The sequence below is a fragment of the Mirounga angustirostris genome, unplaced genomic scaffold (genome assembly GCF_029215605.1).
Source record: "Mirounga angustirostris isolate CCGP_5_RB_7025 unplaced genomic scaffold, mMirAng1.0.hap1 SCAF_1, whole genome shotgun sequence".
Taxonomy (NCBI): domain Eukaryota; kingdom Metazoa; phylum Chordata; class Mammalia; order Carnivora; family Phocidae; genus Mirounga; species Mirounga angustirostris.
The window spans coordinates 13,308,326-13,325,932 of record NW_026991709.1 but is presented as its reverse complement, the minus strand read 5'-3'; the positions used below and the strand labels follow the sequence as shown (position 1 = coordinate 13,325,932).

The 17,607-nt window shown below is 50.8% G+C and overlaps 1 protein-coding gene across 1 annotated transcript in view; it reads left to right on the top strand.

The window, feature by feature from the left end:
* Nucleotides 1–17,607, top strand: part of HUNK (hormonally up-regulated Neu-associated kinase) — a 104,636-nt gene that overhangs the window by 83,305 nt on the left and 3,724 nt on the right. Inside the window, exons 7-10 of the mRNA XM_045902560.3 lie at nt 1,950–2,112; nt 6,269–6,352; nt 11,373–11,420; nt 15,218–15,398. Coding sequence (XP_045758516.1) covers nt 1,950–2,112; nt 6,269–6,352; nt 11,373–11,420; nt 15,218–15,398 — 476 coding nt within the window. The remainder of the gene's footprint in view (nt 1–1,949; nt 2,113–6,268; nt 6,353–11,372; nt 11,421–15,217; nt 15,399–17,607) is intronic.

Below are 17,607 nucleotides of genomic sequence, written 5' to 3'. Positions count from 1 at the left end.
CCTGCTGCGGGTAGCGGGGGGCGGGCTGCCGAGGGTGGCGGCCGGTTGATTGGCCAGGGGCAGCTTACGCAGCCGTGATCTGATTGGCCAGGGGTGAGGCCATGAGGCCATGGTCTGATTGGCCAAGGACAAGGCACAGGGCCATGGTCTGATTGGCCAGGGGCAGGGCCACGCCCACACAGTCATCACTGGGTAGTTTCCAAAATCGAGCCTTCTGCTTTAGTAAGTGCTTTGGCAAACTTCAAGTAATTGTATTCTTTTTTAACAAACATTATTTTTACCGCTAGTCATTCCGAACCCCCCCCATCCGTTATCTAGAATTTGATTTTGTGGCCAACAAGGAGGGGGAGGCGGATTTTGAGGAGCATTTTCTTTGGATGGCACTTCCCCGGATCTAACGAGGGAGTGCTGCTATAGGTTATACCGGTGGGTGGTGGAAGATGGTCCGCAAACCTAGGTCTGCCCTTGCTGCCCTTTTCAGCTGGCCTGTAAATTTGGCAAGTCAGTTTCCTCTTCTGTATCATTATGGACTTGTCCTGTGTGGTTTCTCAGGGTATTATGGTCCGAGGTCCCATAAAAAATGTCCTCGGACCCTTGGTGGAGGGTTGGTGGGCTACAGAGCTCTCTGGCCGGGTGTGCTTGCCTTCTGCTCAGAGTGCCCTATTTATATCTCTCTTAAGGGATTTAGAATGTTCTATTTGATGATGTACCCCTCCTATCATCACACACACACTCTATGCTCCTCAGCCTACTTTGTTGTTCTCCATAGACCTTCCTTGTGTCTGTTTATTTGAGAGCTGCTGAGTGTAGAGGTTTAGCATCTAGACTCTGAGCCAGGCTGCCAGGGTTTGAATTCTGGGGCTCCTCCTTCCTGCCTGTGGGATCCCAAGGCAAGTCATTTCCCAGGTGTGGGCCTCAGTTTCTTCCATCTGTAACATAGTACCTACTCATAAGATTTTCATGAAGGCTAAATGAACTTATTTCGTTTGTTCCCCACTGCAGTGTCGACTCCACAAAACAGGGACTTGTTGAAGGAATGAATAAACAAACGAGTGGATGAGTAGATAAATGAATAGCAGGCATTCATTCCTAACCAAGGAGTTTATCTTCATAAGAAGCTTTAATCTGCCTTCCGAGAGCACCCTACTTTATGGCCGAGTCCCCAGTTCCCTCTTTGTGAATGCGGGATCTCACACTGTTCCTTCAACACAGTCTGGGTTGGCTCCTGAATGCGCTCCTTTCCCAGCCCAACTTACATCCAATTCAAGTGTGGGCTCTACCCATGTCCAATAAACACATTTTTAGAAAAGAGTGCCAGATTGTAAAGCAATTCAGGGATAATTGGGGGAAATTTGAATATAGTCTAGATATTAGAGAATACTAAGAAATTATTACAAATTATTAAATCATTGAGTATGTGAATGGTATTGTGATTCTGTAGGAGATGTCCTTGGATCTTAAAGGTACACACTGGGGTGTGCACCATTGTCACGAAGAGCCTGTGTACATGGCACCTTGGGATCTGATGGTGTGGGGCTGTCACGGTTAGGAAGACATTTAGAAAACAGAACATGAAGAGCTTCTAGAGCCTTTTTAGTGCACTATTTTTTTTTTCAGGTCATGATGCCTGTGATTTAAAATACTTGAGCACTAAGTAAACAAATAAATGAAGAAAATAGAACAAAGTGTTAACAGTGGTGTATTCTGGTGTTGGGTACACAAAGGGTATTTATACTCTTCTCACTAGTTTTCTGTCTGTGTGACATTGTTCATAATAAAAAAGTCAAGTGAACGAATGAATGGATGGATGGACACGATTGTTCATAGGGGCCCTGATTGGTGGGGGGCGGTGGATGCTTTGTGCCGCCATGTTTGTGAGCATCACTGAGGAGGCCCTGGAGCCCCTCAGTGGAGGTGGAGAGGTGACCGGTGCTCTCTCTGCTGGGCAGGATTTCCCTGGAGGACCTGAGCCCAAGTGTGGTTCTTCACATGACGGAGAAGCTGGGCTACAAGAACAGTGACGTGATCAACACTGTGCTCTCCAACCGCGCTTGCCACATCCTCGCCATCTACTTCCTCTTAAACAAGAAACTCGAGCGCTATTTGTCAGGGGTGAGTGGGGCCCTAGTGGCAGTTTTCTCTGCTCCCCGTGGAAGAAGGAGCTCTTAAACCTAGAGTGTTGCTGACACTTGATCTGAGCTGTTAATTTAAACTAAATGGGAGGCTGAGTTTCTGAATGTGGGATAAAAGAGTAGCAAAACCTGCTTCTCAGGTAGCTAGCGCTTCTTACCTGAGGTGTTTTTCAAATATCCTCCCACAGAGGTAAGCCCTGGGCGGCACTGTGAGAGATTCAAGCCACTTTCCCCTTCAGTTTCTCTCTTGCGTTTTCTGTCTGCCTCTGAGCTCCTTGGGGTCCCGTGTTAAAGGCATCGGGGACTTCTGTGGTCATAAAAGTTGGGGAGCAATGCCTCTCAAGCATTCATCTCTAAAGCATGATTTATGAGGAAGCCATTATTTATATTTACTTCTCTGGAAAGTAAAATGAAATTGAGCTTTACTAGCTTGGCCCTGGTGCCTTCAGTCTGGGCGTCAGAGAGTAGGTGTCCTATGCAACCGGTGAGGTACCCTCATGCCTTGGTCACCTTCGTCCCTCTGCCACAAGCAGTTCATCTATGCCTGGGGAAGGAATGTACATGCTTCGGTATCTAGTTTTGACTAAATCATCTCTCTCTGCTTAATAATTCGGCATGGAGGGCGCCTGGGTGGCTCAGTTGGTTAGGCGACTGCCTTCGGCTCAGGTCATGATCCTGGAGTCCCGGGATCGAGTCCCACATCGGGCTCCCTGCTCGGCGGGGAGTCTGCTTCTCCCTCTGACCCTCCTCCCTCTCATGCTCTCTGTCTCTCATTCTCTCTCTCTCAAATAAATAAATAAAATCTTTAAAAAATAAAAAAGTAATAATAATTCGGCATGGAAAACTTGATCGAAGGCAGTATGGTTCTGCATACCACTCCTGTTTCTCCTACTCGGAACAGTGGAGGCTGACCGGTTCTGATAGGAAGTCAGCCTGTTAGAGAGATTCAGAATTGTCAGGAAGCCCATTGGAAATTTGATTGCAAATCCACTGTCACGAAGAGCGACCCTCACCCTGTGTACATGGCACCTTGGGATCTGATGGTATGGGGCTGTCACGGTTAGGAAGACATTTGGAAAACAGAACATGAAGAGCTTCTAGAGCTTTTTCAGTGCGCTATTTTTTTTTTTTTCAGTGCAATTTAAAGTCATGTGATAGCCAACCCAGTGTTTCGAAAAATTCCACCAAACAATAGGCTTAGAAACCTTTTGTGAGGTTTCCCTATTAGTGCTGAAGATGAAAATCCACCTACAGTTGGGGAAATGATATTCTCCCTGCCATGGCAGAAAGGACCACACAATAATGCCCAGAAGGCAAGATGGTCAGAGTGTGTCTCTTTAGCAAATAGATTTGGGAGATGTCTAGAAAATGTTGCTGAATAGACCAAGAAGCTCATTGGGAGGTTTGTTAAACAGTTGGACGAGAGTGCAGATGTTTCTAAGCTGACTCAGCTTAGGGAATTTGTTCGATTTTGCTCCAATGGGAAATTATCCACAGAAGTACTTTTTGGGTGAACCACCAAAGGAAAGATGTACACGAGGAGAAGCATTCTCAACAGTAAAAGGCTTTTAAAAATAAGAACAGTGTTTTATGGCGGGGTGGGGAGCATGCCCTGCGTCCGCAGTGATGGGATGACGCTTCTGATGGGGACAAATACGCAGCTTTGAGACTGGACGTTAGAGATGGTGTCACAGTTGCAGGAAAGCTACCGTAGGAGAGAAGTTGAGGCCAGAAAGACAGGACCCTTGACAGAGTATTTTTTTTAAAGATTTATTTATTTATTTGGGAGCGAGAAAGCGCGTGTGTGCACGCGTACAAGTGCTGGGGGGAGGGGCAGAGGGAGAGAGTCTTAAGCAGATTCCATGCTGAGCTCAGAGCCTGATGCAGGGCTTGACCTCATGACCCTGAGATCAGGACCTGAACCAAAACCAAGAATTGAACGCTTAAGCGACTGCGTCACCTAGGTGCTGTGACACAGTGTATTTTTTATATCATTTTATTATGTGATAAGGAGTAAGAAAATCTCTTGTACCGTGCCCAGGTTCTCTGTTCTCCCGTGATGATGAGCTTAAAAGATACTGGACTTGAAGCTGCTTCCCATTTCCTTTTTGTGAGACCACAATGCCCCATGTTTCTTTCTTATCTTATCCTTTTAAATTCTATTTGATACATATTTTATCATGTACGTGATCTGTTAGTACAGTGGTACATACTTATAGTTGTAAATAAATATGCATACATTATAGGTGCCTTCCTATACCTTTTTCACTTATATGGGTTCAAGGTCACACCATTTGGGGACCACTGTGGTAGAAGATAGTAGTTGAGAATTTAAATAGCTGTCGAGTAAAAGGAAGAAAAGAGGATCAACACACTGATTTTTTTTTTTCAAATGATGACTGTTGTTCAAAAATTAGTTTTTAGAAAGTGTCTCCATGAAGCTATCAAATGCACAGTTCCATATTTAAAGGGTGAAATTGCTACTTTCGTAAATAAGCTAGCCCATTCAAACATTCTTTTGGCAGAACTTCTTTGGATGCCGATCGATGAGATGGAGGGACTTTGGGGTTTTTTTGTTTTGTTGTTTTTTTAAGATTTTATTTTTAAGTAATCTCTACACCCAACGTGGGGCTTGAACTCACAACCCAGAGACCAATAGTCACACACTCTGCTGACTGAGCCAGCGAGGCAGCCCGAGGGACTTCATTTATATATTTATTTTTTTATGATTCATTTATTTATTTTTAGACAGAGAGAGCGAGTGAGCGAGCATGCACATGAGCAGGGGGAGGGGCAGAGGGAGAAGGAGAGAGAGGATCTCAAGCAGACTCCACACTGAGTGCATAGTCCGACGTGGGGCTTGATCTCATGACCCTGAGATCATGACCTGAGCCAAAACCAAGAGCCTGAAGCTCAACCGACTGAGCCACCCAGGCGCCCCGGGACTTTAGTTTGTAAAATATTTCCTTTCCTCTGTCTGCCTCTACATGTACAGATATAAACTTTGATTACTCATACTCTTCCTAAACAATCACTAACGCTCGTAGGCTGCGTCTTGATTTGTCTTTGTTTCTTGCCATCTGCTTGTTTCTGCTGCTGCACTCTGCTCGGCGTTGGGGTGGCACGCAAGCGTTGCAAAGCAGAGCCAGTCTTTGGGTACCGAGAACGTTCCCTGGAAACTCAGCTAATGTGGTCTCGCTGCAGAAGGTTTTTATTGTGTTGTGTCTGTTTTGCACTTAACCCTTCAATCACAGGACATACCTGGTCTGAGAACCAGCGTCTAGGCGAGGGGCTGCTTTTAACTAGAGTGAATTAATCCCCACAGACAGCTGGTCTGCTCCATAATTTCCACACACGGCTAATTTAATTGCATGGTATGCACTGTCCCAGCTATTAATCTCATCAACCCATTACCAACAGCCCAAGTATAATTTTAAAACCGAAACTAGTGAACTAAAAAGTAAAATACATACCTTAATTATTCCTTAATTATTTGTCATTTCTCCCTTTCTCTCTTGGTTGTCATTTCTTCTTCCTAAAACCAAGAAGCGTGGACTTTATGTCGGAGCCTTATGTAAGGCCATTCCATGAATATTTGTTGGTTGGCAAACTAATTAGTCATTTAATTCACCCGTCTCCAGACACGATTGCACGTCAGTCATGCACCTGGATCATCTTAGATACAGTTTGCCATCATCTTTGAGCTGTATTATGAATTTCTGTGACTCACTGGGGGGTGGGGCAGATGAGGCTTCTTGTTTTTCAGTAAGCCAATAAGTAAGGTCCATATCCTGTTTAATAGGTCAGTAAAATAAGTTATTCTTTCTAGCTCACGTGTTTGGTTTCTGCTTTCACATCTTAGAGTAGCCTTCATTGCACCGATGAAAAATCTGAGACCAGCAAGGAGAGGTGATGTGTCCAGGGTCAACAATAGGAGGTTGCCTGACTCTGGGTCTGGGGCTCTCCGCCTTACGGCATCCCGCCTGCAGGCCATCCTCGGATGAGGCTTTGCATGGCAATTAACTGGCTTGCCAACCACTTTTGACACTTTCTGCTTTAAAAATGAATGACTACTTAATGGACATTTCTGTTTCCTGTGAGTTACGCCGTGCTTCCCCCTCCTTCTCCTCTGATAGAAATCTGACATCCAGGACAGCATTTGCTACAAGACCCAGCTCTACCAGATAGAAAAGTGCAGGCCCACCAAGGAGCCCTACGAGGTGAGTGACCCCCAAAGCAAAACCCGGGATCGCTTAGGAAGAGTGGATTCCCATTTGGAGAGCAGAATGGACCGGAAACCAATGATGGTGGGACACAGAAGCAGCAAAAGACAAATACTTACTGGCTTAACTGAGCCCCGAAAGATGGTTTCCAGTCGAGCCACAATCTCTCAGTCGTCGGACTGTGTGGTTCTCAGCTGTGGCCACACATTAGAATCACCCGGGAGCATTTAAATATCTGGGTGCACAGATGCACCTCAGACCAATTCCACTGAATCTCATGGGGCAGGAATTGGGGGCGGGGGGTGGTTGGGGGGGGCTCAGTATTTTTTAAAGCTCTCTGGCTGATGCCATTGAGTGGCCAAGGTTGGAAACCATTGTGAAGTCTTCAAAAGGCAAAAATGAGATGCTCAAAAATATACATGAGTGTAATGCTTGGCATCAGAAGGAGAAAGTAAAATGAGGGACAGGAAAAAGTGCTGGATGAAAGCAAGCTTTGCCGGGGACCTGTCCGTGCAACTTGAATGCTGCCTGGTACATACGTAGGAGAAAATACCAAGATTCTTTGATTTCAGAGTAAAAACTAGTATCGTATGGCAAGTTGTACCAACTTCAGACCCCACATGCATGCTTGGGAAGAGACTGCCTGGGAAGCCGGACCCGGGGCCCGGGGTGAGGCCGCCCCCCCACTCCCCCCACCCACCCCGGACGCCTCACTCGGCACTTTGTCAGATGCGGCTTCTCTGCCTTCTCGCCGATTTTCCTGGGAATCTGCTTGATTCCCCTCCCGAGCCTCTGGAATGTTTTCGTTTAAGGAGAGATCAAAAGGGGAGCCCCCCATGCCCTGCTTGAGGCCAACGGGCCTGCCCACTTCCCTCCTCCCTTTTCGGACTCCGTTTTCATCCTGATTATTGCACGAGCCGGGCCTGTCACCAGAGAAGGAAGTTCTCCCAGGTTTTTCCTGAGCAGAGGCTGCAGTGAGGGTGGGTGGTGACTGAGCATCATGCCAGGCTCCTTGGCAGCGACAGAGAGCACATGGGGCACGGCCCAGGCCAGTCCAGTTACACAGGTGACACAGAGTTGTCACGTGTAAATGTGACAGGAGCCCAGGGAAGGCCACCCCTGAGCGTCAAGGCAGGGCAGAACGGCACGGCTGTCCCATCTAGGCCCAGCCTAGGGGACGGTGTGATTGAAGGAGGTGGGGATGAGGAGGCACGGAGGCAAGGATGACGGGTGGCCAGGGAGCGTGCAGGAGATGCTGCTGGGAATGGCACCAGGGAGACCGTGGGAGAGGCCGAGTGTAAAATGGTCAGTGGTGTCGGCTGCGCAGTTAGTTAGACCCTGGGGGCTCTTACAGAGACCAGCTCGTGGAAGTGGCAAAGGCAGAAAGAGATTGCATGGGTTTCAGAAGGGGAAGAAGGGAAGTGGAGACAGTGAGCGTAGACCTCTCTGTTGGTGGCATTGGCAATGAAGGGAAGGAGAGGCTGTGGCCCCCCGCCCCCCGCCCCGCTTGAAGGATACGGGATTGGGAGGAGTGAGGGCAGAGGAAGTTGGGAGGAACTCCAGGGATGGCTGGGGGTGGTGACCCCAGGCTGGAGGCCTCCTTCCTCTGAGACAGGCTGTAGCACCAGCATGATCAGGATGCACATCAGCTTTGGGGGGGGGGGGGGGGACGGGTGTGCGCTGGGGCTGAGCAGCAAGCCCGCTTTCGGGCTGAGGGCAGGAGGGCGGAGGTGGTGTAGGAGCCAGACTCCACTGAGCTCCAGACCCCTCCGGCCAATTGCTTACTAAACCTCTTCCTGCATGAGCGAAGGTGTCCCCAAACCAGGGTGCCTGGAACTGCCCCACCCCCAGTGTCTCTGCAGGTGGCAGCCCCACCCTCAGTACAGGGCAGAAACCCAGGAGTTACTTTTCCTCAGCCTCAGATCCTGTCAGCAGGATCTGCCAGCTTGACTCCTAAACATCTCAAACCCCACCACCCCCTCTGTCTCTGCCCTCCCACCCCCCAGACACCACCACCTCTGGCCTGGATGTCGGCCACAGCCCTAACTGGTCGCCCCCCCTTCCCCATGAACCCCTGGCTCTCGCTTTTTTGCACACCAGCCAGAGCTGAGCCATCCACACTCAGATGGGATCACGTTACTTCCCTGCTCCAAGCCTTCGAAGGCTTCCTTAACCTGGAAGGCACAGTCGGTGACATGGCCGCCATGTCGCGGATTAGACTGGCGTCTGCTTGCCTCTCCAGCCTTGTCCCCCAGACCCACACACACAGCCCGTCTTCTTGCTGTGGGCTCAGACCCACGGGGCCTTTCAGACTTCTGTGCTCTCTTGGCTCCTAGCGCTGTGTATACCCTGTTCCCTCTTCCAGAATGTTCCCCTCACCTCTCTTTGCTGACTGGTATCTTCTATCTTCAGATTCTAACCCCTGCCATTCTCTGACCTCTGCCATTGGGTCCCATCTCTCCACAGGCTGTCACACCCCATCCTGCGTCCTGGAGCTCGTCCCATTTGCACGTTCTGTTTGCTCAGGGAGTGTTTGACTCACGTCTCTCTCCCACTCTGGACCGTGAGTTCCTTAAGAGCAGGGAGTGTGTCCCCTTTGCTCCTCATAGTATCCCTAGAGTCCCACACAATGCTCTGGCATGCAGTAGGCGCTCAGCAAATATTTGCTAAATGAACAAATTAAAGAATCAGGTGGATCTTGCCCCAGGTCGCAGGTAGAATTGGGACCACGAGGGAAGAAGGTGGAATGATCCAGGCGGGACACCTAGCTTGACTGCAGGGGGGGACACACCTGCAGCCTGGCACCCAAGTCTCACCGTCATTACCAGGTGCCCAAGCCCTAAGGCAGGGAGGGACATCTCCTGGTCACTTGCTCAGAGGGTCATCACCTCAGCTGGGTTGCAGAGGATGCAGAATTCACCGTGAGGCTTTCTTGCCTCTTGGTCTGCATTCGACTCTTGAGGGGCTCAAGTAACAATGCACCCAGTGCCCCACGTGTGTGCCCGCCGTGGCCTCTGAGCCACCTTGCTGACGTCCGTGTCCTTGGTTGCCCTCGAACCTGACCCCTGTGATTGTTTGTTTGAAAGCGTCTGTCGTGGGAAAGGGGCCTTTTTTTTCCCCCCACCCAGATTATTTTTCTCGGATGATTATCTCGTTTGGCCTGAAAACACATGGCGAGTGTTTTAAACATTTGTTGAAATATTTAACGGTTAGGGTTTAAATAGGAACGCTAATGGGAAAAGAGCATTTCAATTTTCTATGATCCGTTTGTTTTCTCCAAAGGCAGCGATACTTGTACTAATTAAATTACAGGCCGTTACTAGATTATCTAACCCGCCTCTGTTGGAGCCCAGAGAGTGGAATGGGGCCAGTTAGAAAACGTGTTCAGAGTAGCTGAAAGGGCCCGGGGTTTCTAGGTGAAGCCGCCTCCTCAGAGCCTCCATGCGCCTCCTTCCAGTCGCCATGCGCTGGTCCAGGAGAAGGGCAGGCTGGCTGGGGTGCGGGGTGGGGGGCTCTGGGCCCGTGTCCCGGCCCCGGGAGCGCGCGTGGCCTCTTTGTTCTTCTCAGTTCCAGTTCTTTCTCTCCTAGGAGACAAAAGAGCTAAATTAAGTTGAAAAAAATGCCCCCCTTGGGGTTACAGGACTGTTCTTGTACGACTTCTTTCCTCCTCTTCCTTTCTCCTCCTCCTCTTCCTTTAAAAGGTGGCAAATATGTCTGTAAAAGTGGGACACATGTTTCATCTGAGAACGCCTCAAGCATGTGCCCCAGGGACTCCTCTTCCTAAAAAAAAAAGAGGCCCTCGAGGACGGAGGAGGTCGAGGAGGGGCACTCGTCATTTTGGAACTGGCTTCTGAGAGCCGCATGGAGCCAGAGGTCATGTTTGTTAAAATCCGCTAAGGTGCAGAGCAATGTCAGCTCGGCCTCGGAGGGCTTCTCAGCAGCGCAGTCACGGGGCAGCGTGGGAAGGACGCTGTGCGGGGGGTGGTGGCAGAGGGACCGGATCTGCGTGCGGGGGCTGCCGTAACAAAGGGTCACACACAGGGCGCCGAACAGCAGGGATTCGCTGTCCCTCAGTTCCGGAGGCCAGAAGTCCGAGCTCAAGGCTGGTTCCCTTCGAGGGCAGTGAGGAGAGAACCTGTCCCGTGCCTTCTAGCTACTGGGGGTTACCGGGATCTTGGGGGTTCCTTGGCTTTGGGGTTCCTTGGCTTATAGCACCACTGATCTCTGCCTGCAGCTCTTCTCTGCAGGTGCGTCTCTATGTCCAGCTTCCCCCCTTTTATGAGAATCTCAGTCCCACTGCATTGGGGCTGGATGACCTCCGTAAGGGTGATTCCCCAGCAGGCCCCCTCCTCAAAGGCGAAGGCGAGTGCGCTTTCACACGCCCCTTTCCCCCAAGCATCAAAGGGGACATGATCCGCCAACCGTCCTGACTCTGTCTTCCAAGAAGGTCACATTCTGAGGTCCTGGGGGTGAGGACTCCAACATAGGAACTTGGGGGAGTGCAATTCAACCCATCACAGGGGCAGTAAGTTTAAAGGGAAAATATTAAAAAGTTCGCTTTGGTGTCTTGTTTCAAATCTGTGCAACTTGTAAAAATAAAGTCTGGAATCAGATCAGACAATCGGTGCTGTTGGAAATCGGAATGGTGGTTACCTTTGGGGGCTGGGAGAGGACACCGGTGGGGTTACCAGTTGGGTTCTGTATCTCGACCTGGGTGCTGCTTCTGTGCATGTTTTTGCTCTTGGGGAAAATGCATTGGTTGAACCGCTTCCTTGCCAGGAGAGCACTCCTCCATTAGGTGTCTTAGACTTAATAAAAACTTACCTAGAAAATCTCTTCAGTGCATGAAGTAGAATATCTGCTGCCTAGTTGCACGATGGTTTAGGAGTTTGGCTTCTTGTCTCTAAACATGGAAACGAATAATTCTCAGCCAGAGCTGCAAGTGGCAGGGGATAGAGTTTAGGGGATAAACGGCAGGTACAGCTTCTTAAATTGTTGAAAATGTTGCTTTTCATAGGCCTCCCTGGACACCTGGACAAGAGACCTTGACTTCCATGCTGTGCAGGTAAGAACTTGGGGGTTATGATGGATTAGTTCGAGTTCTCCGGGAAGAACCAACAGAGAGAGAGAGAGTGTGTTGTGTGTGTGTGTGTGTGTGTGTGTGTGTGTGTGTGTGTGAGAGAGATGCCTGGATACCCAGGGAAAAGTGGATGTTTCAGCTCAGTCCCAAGGCCTTCTGGAAGCAGAATTCCTTCTTCCTCAGGACACTTCAGTCTTTTTCCTCTTAACTGCCTTCAACTGATTGCATGAGGCCCACCCACATTGTGGAGGGCCCTCTGCTTTACTCAAAGCCTACTGATTTAATCGCATCTAAAAAATACCTTCACAACATCTAGACTGCTGTTTGACCAAACACTGGGTACTAGGGCCTAGCTAAGTTGACACTTGAAATTAACCATCACATATGACCCTGAAGGTTGGTGGGTCTTTGCTCAGGGCTCTCTGGATTCTATGTACCCCTATCCTGCTCTGGAATTGAAATGCAGAATCCGATTGTGAGTGGGTTTATTAGAATCCCCTCAGATCAGACTGGTGCTTTCTATGTTTAGTTGACCATTTTTTATTGTCTTGCTGTAACTGTACACTTGATTATGCATTCATGTTTCTACCTATATGAGAAGTGGGCTGTGCAACAGTCCAGAGCTTCTGTGGCCTAATTTATGAACCAAGCCCTCTTTTTCTCAGCTCTGTTGTGTTTTTCCTGCGGCAAAATCAGATCTCTGTGGCTTTCCCAAAGCAACCAGCAAGGAACACCCAGGCCCCTGGGTCATCCCAGTGGAAGGTCACCCTGTTATACCCACAGGAGCAAAGCTGGGGAGGAAGGCGGAGGGGGCCTGCTCTTTGGAACACAGGAGGCTAGAGTCACAGGGATGAGTCTCAAGGGACCAGCCCTGGGGCTCAGATCTCAGAGGCCGAGGACCTGCTTTTCCTCCTCCCACTGCCTGTTGGGCCTACAGACCGATCCTTTCAGAAGCCCGGTGCACCATCACTCACTAGCTTCTTCCTCTCTCCTCTCAAACAATCATGACACTGGGAGAGTCTTGGGTAGACAGTCCTTTATGAGGCCACATTTTCAAAGCGTCCAGTTTTGTCAATGTCCACGCACTTGTGCAGTGGGTGGAATGTGGTTTATAGGAAACCGGAAGCTGTTTTGTGTGGGGCTTGCTTCTGGGGCCTCACGGGGTCCCCTCTCTCATCTGCCTTGGGGAGTTTGGTTGGGGGGGTGCGGGTGTGGGGAGCCTGTGAGAATCAGAAGAAAGCCGAAGAGAGGAAGCAGCATCGCTGGGAGGGGAGTGGGTGTGGGCATGTCGAAGGGGGAGCATAAGGAGTCCCTCTGAAGATCCGTTTCTTTTACATAAAGCACTTTTGCATCCTGTTCCCTAGATCACTTGTGGAGGAAATAGGGCATGCAAATGAAAAGGTATAATTGGATGATCGGTTGCATTTCACCTGTGCTTGGAGGGTGCTGAGATTGGCTGGTGGTACACAAAACGCGTTTCTCGTGTGGGCTGCCGACCCATCCACAGGGACTGATCCAGCAGTTTATCCCCGGCAGGGATCTGTTGGGTGGTGAATTCTTGGTATCCCCCTAAGAAACTGGTCACCGTGAAATCACCCATTCTTTTGGGCTGGAGAAGGGCGTCCTGGGGGCTTTTGGAGAAAACACCAGGGTGCAGGATCCTGGGATTAAGTTCAACAGAGTGGCCCAGCAGGTGTCCTCATTCCATTCGCCCCATCCTTCGCCCCCCACCCCTCCATAGGGGCTTTCTGTTTGGTGCCAAATATCCCTTTGTCAGTTAGCGAAGAGATTTCTAGAGCCAACCTTGGGCTCTTTCTGCAGAAAATTCATGCGTAGTACACCTCTCAGTGCTAATGGACTCTAGGGTTAGGTGGTGGTGCTGGCCCCCAGAAACTTTGCATCTTGACCCTTTGGCTTTTGAGAAGCCAGAGAGAGTTGGGGAGGAGCCAAGATGAAGCCATGAAGCCAGGCAGCCCTCTAAAGAGTAGGGATCCCAGAGCAGGCCAAAGGAAGCTGTACTCATTGTTCTAGAACACAGTCCTGAAAAGGAGGGAACTGCAATCTTGTCTTTCCTTCCAATACCGTTTTACGGTGTTTCATAGAAGTGCATTTGATTGTCTTTTTGCTGTTTAGAGTGTAAACAGTGGACCTGGTGATTTTTCTCATAAAAACAGAGGTAGAAAGAACAGCATGAGAGGAGGAAATTTTGCCAGACTTTTCAGGACAAGCCTGTCATGTGCCCTTTGATGCTTGGGGGCACAGGGAAGTGTGAAAGCTCGCTCCCCTTTGCATTAGAGAAGGGGGCTGTTGGTGTTTCATTGAAACATGGAGAGGGAAGCAGTGGAGGATCGTGGCCTTGACTGAGATGGGCTGGAGCAGGTGGCCGCCCCTTTCGCCTCGGTAACATCCTGCATCATGACCTGGAGCACAAGTGTCCTCCGTGGCATCCCCAGTGCCGACCTGGAGCCCGGGGACCACAGCCTGGTCCCCGTCCCTCGCCAGCCCCTGTGTCCCCTGGGTCCGCCTTTCGCCTGGCCCTGCCCCAGGCTTCCAGAGGGCGTGCGGCGGCAAGGGTGGAGAACACCCACTTTCCGGGCTTTGCCTCTCCTTTCTTCCTGCCTCAGCCCTCCCCTGGGGATAGCCACAGCGTCCCCCAGGGGCTGTGGCCCCCACGGTGACCCTGAGGCTCTGCGCGGTACCCCCACTTCCAGTTCCTTCCCTCCCATTTTCTCCTGCCCGCCAACTGCGTGGCGTAAGGAACCCCACTCTGGAAAGCCTTTGAAAATCCCCCTTGGAAAGGGCCTTACAAGCACAAGGAGGGGCTTCCTTAAGAAGCTTTTCAACAACATCCATGAAAAATGGATGAGCTCTCTTGAATTGTTAATGCTCTTAACGTTGAAGGCAAAAATGTGAAACTGTCTTTTTTTCCCCCCTCACTGGCCGTGAGGTCAGGGACTCTGTTAAACAGTAAACATCAAACACTCTTTGGGGCCAGAGAAGGAACTTCGGAGCCCTATCACCCTTCCCAGAAGCTTGAATTCGATTTTAATTCAGTTTGGTTTTCACTGGCTTTTTTTTTTTTTTCTTTAACATTTCAATAGTTATTTATTAAGCCTTCTCTATGTGCCTGGCTTTATGCCAGAGGCTGTGGGGTGGAAGATACAGAAAATAGTAAAATTCACTCCTGTCAGAGGGATTATAATAGAGTTCAGGAAAGACAAGACTTAGAGCAAAAATGGCTAAACAATGCTGGTGTTAAGCACACAGGCGAGGGCCTGCGTGACCGAGGGTGGGCAAGGCTCAGAAACGGCCAGGATGGCTCAGGGCTCCCACCTCCTTGGCTTGACTGAACACACATGAGTAGACAAGGAGATGGAAGTGGTTGCATTTCATTTGCAAAACCGCTGCCGTGGGCAGAATCTGGGGGTCCTGCTTTAGAGAAGGCTACAGATTTCCAGAAGTCCTCATGTGCTTTGCCTTAGCTCCTCCAGTGTGTTCTGGAACAACTGATCTCCTCGGGGTGACCTTGCCCTTGCTGGAACACCTCGTAACAGTGCCGTGCAGGGAGCTGGGGGTGACGGGAGCCGGCCTGTGGCCCAGGGAGGGGAAGAGGGGGGCTCCCTGGAGCATCTGCGGGACGCTCTTCTGTTGTTCAACGTGCAGTTGAGAACAGAGTTTTGAGAGGCTGGGCTTTCTCAAATCTCCTTGGATAATTCTTCAAAGGGGAGTCACATTGTGTACTTGTGTGTGTGTGAGTACATTTGTTTACTTCTGACTTGAAGGATGAAAAGCCCAAAGAACAAGAAAAAAGAGGAGATTTTCTTCATCGGCCGTTTTCCAAGAAGTTGGACAAGAACGTGCCCTCGCACAAACAGCCCTCTGCCTCTCTCATCTCGCAGATTCAGAACACTAAAGCTCTGCTGAAGGACCGGAAGGCCCCCAAGTCCGGCTTCCCCGACAAAGGTGGGTAAGCTCAGGCTACCGGTTAGGCCCCTTGTGTTGAGATGCGTGGTCACTGCATCCCCCTCATGGGTGGCTGTGTGGGCGCCTGGGACACACACGAATCTTGTGCCCATGGGAGAGTGCTGAGCACACCCAAGGGAACCCGAGAACCATCAAGTTCCAGACCACGTGGTATTGGCCACCCGTGCTGGCAGGCTTTGAGACAGCAGGGGCGGGGTGCACTGTCTTGTGGGAGCAGAGACGGGGTACATGGTATTGTGGGAGGGAGGAGAGATCAGGGTACAAAATATTTCAGGAGTGGCGATTGGGGGTACATGGTATTGTGGGAGGGAGGAGAGATCAGGGTACAAAATATTTCAGGAGTGGTGATTGGGATGCAGGAATAGAGATGGGGGTTGTGGAACAAGGCCCTGAAGCATGGTCGATAGAGTCTGGGCTCTGGACTGGGAGTTGGGGGCTCAGACCCCGCTCTCTTGGCTTGTCGTGAGCTAAGTTCCTGACCCTCAGAGGATCCAAAGTTGTTCCCTTACTCGCGCAAAGAAACCCACCTGTCGGAGCTACTGTGTGGATTAAATGAGGTACACACGTGGGCTTGTCCGCCCTTTCAGAGTCCAGCACATCAGGTAACTGATAAATACGAGGCTCCGTCCTCCGGGACAGTGGTGAGCAGTGTGGAAAGCAGGCAGGCGAAGCAGGAAAGTGTTGGGGAGATTCAAACAGTGGGGCTGTTCCCCGAAGAGAAACCTGGTTCTCAGCCAGAGAGGAAAATTCCATTTGATTCACTTTTATTCTTGATCTTTCCCGAAAGGCGGGGTCTCACAGGAGGAGCTCTGCTTGTCCCCCCGCCCCCCACACACACTTAGCGCTTCTGCCTCCTGGCTTTGTCGGCAGCAGCGAATTTGGGCCCTTGACGGATGTCCCTGAGAAAGTCTAGGTCAGGGCTGATACTTTGGATAACTTTGCTACCCTCGAGGTGGATTCCATGCCTGGTAGTTTTCCTGGGCCCGCTATCATTTGTTTCTTTGCGTTTTTTCCTTCACCCGGGCATCTGAGAGCATGTTAGGTCAGAACTTAGCTAGTCGCTAGCACTGAGCATTCATTGTGTGGCAGACCCTGTTTCAGCTCTTAGCTCACCCCACCCCCACTTCTAGAGCAGAGGACGTAGGCACAGGGAACCCTACAAAGTCAGAGAGCTGGTGAGTTGACAGAGTCTAGATTTCCAGTCGGGCCGCCTGGCTCTAGAGCTTTCTCTCCTGACCCGTGTAGCCTCCTGCCTCCTGATAAGGATGGATGAAGAGGAGCCAGCCAGGGTGCTCACAGGGTGGGGGGCTGGTGAGCAGGCCCTTTCTGCGGGGGGGTGATGCAGTGTGCGGGCCAGTGACTCTGGGCTCGGAAGCTTCCTCGCAGGCTCTCCATCTCCAGGGAAGTGAAGGACGCAGGACTGGGCAGAGGGGGACGTTGGGCCACCAATTGGGAGCACACGGCCATGGCAGGGAGGGGTGGGGACGGGACGGGAGGGGACGGGAGGGGAGGCTCTCGTGCCAGCTGGAACATCAGACACGTCAGCCCTTTGGTGAAATTTTGCGTCTCTCTGCCGGTGAACCTCAGGCATCTGTGGTGGCCCGAGGAGGAGATTATTCCGGGATCTGTGGATTTATTTATGTGAGGCCAAGTGGATGCCCTGCGCCCTGGGCTGCTCGTGAATCACTCTGCTTGTTCCTGCAGCTGAGGCTCGACGGGGGCCTAAAACGTGGGCCGGTAGAAAAGGGAAGCGAAGACAGGGCTTGTTCCGCAGGAACTTGGCTTTATTTCCCTCCGCTGCAGGTTGGTGGGGGTTTCCCTTTCTTTTCTGGCGCCGCCTGCAAACCAGCATTCCAGGCGGTGCCAGCCTGACGTGGAAACCACGGGGACGGGCTCGTGGCCTTCTGTGTAGAGATGAGGAGCGTGTCACCCCCATCAGAGTCGGGTGAGGCTCCGGTCAGTTGGGCGTCGTGAGGGCGGAAATTCGGACACTTGAGACAACACGGATGAGCCTTGAGGACGTTCTGCCCAGTGAGACAAGCCGGTGCCAGAAGGACAGATACCAGAGATTCCGCTCATGTGAGGCACCCGGCGTAGTCAGAGTCACAGACAGAAAGGAGGATGGTGGGTGCCAGGGGCCGGGAGCAGGGGTTACTGTTGAGTGGGGAGAGTTTTAGATTTCCACCAT